A 4544-nucleotide genomic window follows, 5' to 3' on the forward strand; every position below is an offset into this window, starting at 1 on the left:
GGCAGTGTGGAGGCTACATCCCCCTGCAACCAGCCAGGGGCCATCCCTTGTCAGCAGGCCTGCTGTGACCGTGGGAGCCAGGCCTTACGTGGTGGGCTACTCCTGGGTGGACCCATCCCCCCAGCATGAGGTGTCCTAGTCTCCCGACCTCTCCCGCCCTGGCACGAATTCAGCTTCTCAGCCAGTTAGGAAGTGGGTATGTTTGCTGCTCCAGCACCCAGCTATACCAGGCGAGTCCCCAAAGCTGTTCAGGGTGGGCACTGTGGGGCTTGGGGTCTGCAGAGGCAGCACATGATAAAACATGGTTCTGGGTCCCTTCTCAGCAAACTCAGCTTCAGCAGGTCAGCCATGGTCCCCACAAAGGCCAAGGGGGTACTGGTCACTTGTGGAGGCTGGCCTTAAATGGGGTCACCCACTCCAGGTCTGGGCTGGGGGGAGAAGGCTGGCTTCCATAACAGGAGCCCCTCAGTAGGTCAGGGGGGGTGCTTCTCCCAGACAGTGGGGAGGTGGCCATGGAGGTTAAGGGGCACATTAGAGAAGCCCCACAGCTGTTAAAAAACAGACAGCGCAGACACAGGAAAGGTGGGCACCCAACGGGCCGAGAAAACCTGTCCTGTCCTCCAGGTGTGGCTTGTCCGTCCTGTCCTGTCAGGGGATCATGAGCTCTGGCCGGACCCCAACATGTGGCAGCTACAGAGGGTTGGAGGCTCAGGTGCTTGTGTACGCACCAGGGCCAGGCCTGAGGTCCGTCTGCTGCCCGCTTCTCTTCTGGCGGAGTCCCACTAGGACAAGGATTCCTTAGTGGTTCTTTACCACAGCGGCTACTGTGGCCCCTGGGAGTGTGTGACCCTCTGGAAGAGGGTCTTGGTGCTGGTGGTCCAGCTTCCATCCAAGGAGGAAAGGGTATGTCCTGTTCCTGTCCTGGACAAACGACCCAGTTAGAGCTGTGGACAGAACTCCAGAAATGAGCCTGGTGATGCTGGACAGCAGAGGCCAGGCCAGCATCTGCACTGGGTGGGTCCTGAATCCAAAGGAGGGTAACCTCCGACATCCTCTTAATGGATGACCCCTGGCTCTCATGTCATGAAGAGGCCACCTGGACTCAGACGTGGCGTCTCCCAAGGAAGCAGGGCAGGGTGATCATGAACCCCTCCTGCAGCTGGACCCCAGGGTGTGAAGTAGCTGCTGAGGACCAGAGGTTCCAGTGCCCTGTGTGTGGCTGTGGGGGGACCCTCGTCAGATAGGCAGGGTACTGTGCGGCTGTGGGAGACCTTGGTAGAGGTAGGGAGCCAGGCCCTGCAGGAAGCCTGCCCATCCAGTGAGTCCGGTTGGATCATGGCCCGGCCCACTGCGTCCAGTGACCCTTCCTGGTCCCTCTCTAAGAGGCCTCAAGATCTGTCTTTTGAAAGGCTTCCTCTGCTCCCACTGGGAGGTACACACCCCACTCTCCTTCAAGTTCAGACTCTCATTTCCCCTCCACCAGTCCTCACTCCCACCACATTCAGAGTGTATGCCCCCAACACTTGGGGTACATGCACCCCACTGGTACGGGAACAGGCACTTAATAGTTTCCACTTGTAAAAATCGCGACTGCAGTTGCATCGAGCTCCAGCCCTGGCACCCGTACTCAAGGGGATGGCCACGAAGGGTCGGCAGGGAAACCCATCCAGAGCCCCCCAGGCCTGCAAGCTACACCTGGGACCCCCAACGCTTGCAGACCCTTCGTCCGGTGGGCCATGGCCCAGACACAGTCTTCACACGCTAGGTCTCCACACTGTATTTCCCAACGGCCAGAAGAGCCCCGTGGGAACCCACTTCCAGTCCATTTCCCTACCGCCCCACTGGGCGCAGTGCCCTGCCCGCAGGTCCACACCTCCTTTCCAAGCAGAGGCTGGACGGCCTCCGGCGCCAGGAGCCCTCCTGTGACTCCAGGTACCCGGCCTCGCCAGGCACCGGGGGAGTTCACAGGGCCTGGGCCCTCCAGCCTCGGCCGTGGCTACTCCAGCACCACAGTGCCCCCCACTGCCTCCAGTGCCTCCTTGATCTTCTCTGCCTCAGCCTTGGCCACATTGGCTTTGATCTCCTGGGGTAATGACTCCACCAGCTTCTTTGCCTGTGGAGAGGAGACGTCAGGTACTGGGGGCTGCCCCAGCGCCCACCCTGGACAGGGGCCTGGGCTGGCAGCCTCACCTGGACCAGGTTGATGCCCTGGACGTAGTTCTTGATCTCCTTGATGAGCTTCACCTTGTCCACAGGCTGGGCCTCAGTCAGGCGGACGGTGAAATGTGTCTGCTCTTTCTTCTTGGGAACATCTTCTTCCACCTCCTGGGGAAGGGAATGCAGGGGTGAGGTGGGGCACCTTCCTCCCTGGGGACCCACCCCACAGGCAGAACCTCGCGTGGTCTGCACCCATTCTCCTTGCCCCCAATCCCTGACCCCACCACCTGGGGGTCTTGCAGCTGCAGTCTGTTCCTGAGCAGACCACTCCACTGTCCCTTAGGACAGCCACTGACTGGGCCACATCCTGAGTGCCTGGGACAGTCTCAGCTTGGCCCTGTTGCTGGTGATATGAACAGACAAGCCTGGTAGCTACCCGCCTCTTCTCCAAACATCGCGGCCCAACTTAAGGCAGGGCTGGGGGTGGGGAGGGAGAAGAGAATCTTCTCTCGTGGAAGAATCAGCCTCTTCCAGATGAGACTCGCAGCACAGGTAACAAGTGGGCAGGCTGACCGCTGTCCCTCTCAGCTAAGTGTTCAGGGTCGTGCATGCAAGTCCACAAAGGTCTGGAGCTCAGGCCCGGCCCGGTGGAAGCACTTTAACAGGTATCACTGGGCTCAGGGATGTAATCAATTACGCTTACCTATTTTCAAGCAAATGTTAGTTTTCAAGAAAAAACCAGACCCCTCCCATAAACCACCAGCTCAGTAAAACACATGAGGCGAGGTCTCGGGCTGGCTGGCCGCTGCAATCCCTAGCTGCAGGACACCCTTCTCCAGCCCTGGGGGAGTCCTGTGCCCAGAGGGCACCCAGCCCTGGAGTCCTTGGAAACTGCCCTTCCCCCAGGTTCCTCCACCTACTATCATCTGTTAACATGGGCACTCAGGGCTTTTCACTTTTATGTTCCTTTCAGCTTCCTGGCTGTTGGTCTCCCTGACACTGAAACCAACTGGGCAGGAGGGTACCCTGAGTGGGGGATCACACAGATCTCACACAAACTAAAGGTGGCTGCACAACCAGAGCTTAGGGATGACACTAAACTTGGTGACAGAGTATGAAGCAAGGCTCACCTCGGAAGCAGTGGTGGGGACAGCGGCAGGGGCAGCTCCTGGCATCACGCCGGAGGGCACAAGGCCAACATCTTGGATCTTGAGCGTCTTCTGTAGGACAGAGTGGAGCAGGGTCAGCGACCAGCCACGCGCACACAGAGTGAAGGAGCTGGAGGCCGGCTGGTCTGGGCGTCCACTACCTTCAGCAGCTCGTTGAGGTCAGAGATCTCCAGGAGGGTGAGGCTGGCAATGTCCTGGACTAGCTGCTGGATCTTCGGTGGGTACTCTTTGGGGGCGTTATCCAGGGGGGCGCTGGCCAGTGCCTCGGCCCTGCGATGGCTGCTGGTCCTCACGAGCCTCAAGACGCAGACGGTGGGCACCTGTTGCCTAGACCCCCACCCACATGGAGCCAGGTCAGGCCGGGGGCAGGAAGCGGCCGAGGGCTGCTGAGCGGGAATGCTGACTTTGGGAGTGGGACACCCATAACGAAGGATTTTCTAAGTGATTGTAAACGCGCCCCAAACACCTCAAACTACAGCCGCTGCTCTCCAGTCCTCTAGAGCGGGGCGGGACCGCCCCGTGGGGCTTCCGGGCGGCAGCCACATCGCTCTGCCGAGCAGCGTACGGTGGTTTTGAACTCCTGCCCTTCTAAACCTTTCAAAAATCTCTAGAAACCCGCGATCTTTTCGGCAATCACTAAGAAGCAGCTACCGCCTTGAACGAAGTGCCACCAACCCAGTGGAGAAACCGATGCTTGAAATGCACGTTGCCGCAAGGACGTTCCAAACGTGGGGCTCCGGCTGCACAACGCCCGGTCCGGAGAGGAAACCGAGGCCCGGAGACCGGCAGGGACTCGGCCAAGGTCACAGGAGCCTCGCGCCCCGCCGTCTCGGCCACCCGTGCGGGGAAGGGTAGGCGTGCGTCGGAAGCCATGGCCCCACGCCCCCGAGAGCCGCGTCGGGGACCGGCTTCGGACACCTGCAGGGATGACCGTCCGCCTCGCCGGGTCCTGCGCCCCTCGGTGCCCGGCTGCCCTGGCCCTGGCCTCGTGCCGCCTTCCCCCTCCCGCTGGCTCGGCCATCGGTGCTCCGGCGCCCCAATGACCACGTGCGGCCCGCGGTACCTGGCGAGGCGGAGCGCGGCTCCTCGGAGTCCGAGACACGGCCCCCAGAGGGGGCGAGCGGCCGCCGGCAGCATCGGGGCGCGGGCTGGAAGGTCACACGAGGCTCCGCAGAGGAGGACGCTCTAGGCGCCGGGCCGCGGAGCATGCGAGCTGGG

The 4544-nt window shown here is 61.2% G+C and overlaps 1 protein-coding gene across 1 annotated transcript; it reads right to left on the reverse strand.

Annotated features, from left to right (window-relative positions):
* Positions 1-1996: 1996 nt before the first annotated feature.
* MRPL12 (mitochondrial ribosomal protein L12) lies at positions 1997-4463 on the reverse strand. Its single transcript, XM_006886147.1, has 5 exons — positions 4390-4463; positions 3467-3653; positions 3288-3377; positions 2191-2325; positions 1997-2113 (listed from the first exon to the last, which is right to left on the reverse strand). The coding sequence occupies exons 1-5, from the start codon at positions 4461-4463 to the stop codon at positions 1997-1999; spliced, it is 603 nt and encodes a 200-aa protein (XP_006886209.1).
* Positions 4464-4544: the final 81 nt, after the last annotated feature.

Source organism: Elephantulus edwardii, unplaced genomic scaffold, assembly GCF_000299155.1.
Source record: "Elephantulus edwardii isolate Elephantulus edwardi_28Jun2011 unplaced genomic scaffold, EleEdw1.0 scaffold00048, whole genome shotgun sequence".
Classification (NCBI taxonomy): Eukaryota; Metazoa; Chordata; class Mammalia; order Macroscelidea; family Macroscelididae; genus Elephantulus; species Elephantulus edwardii.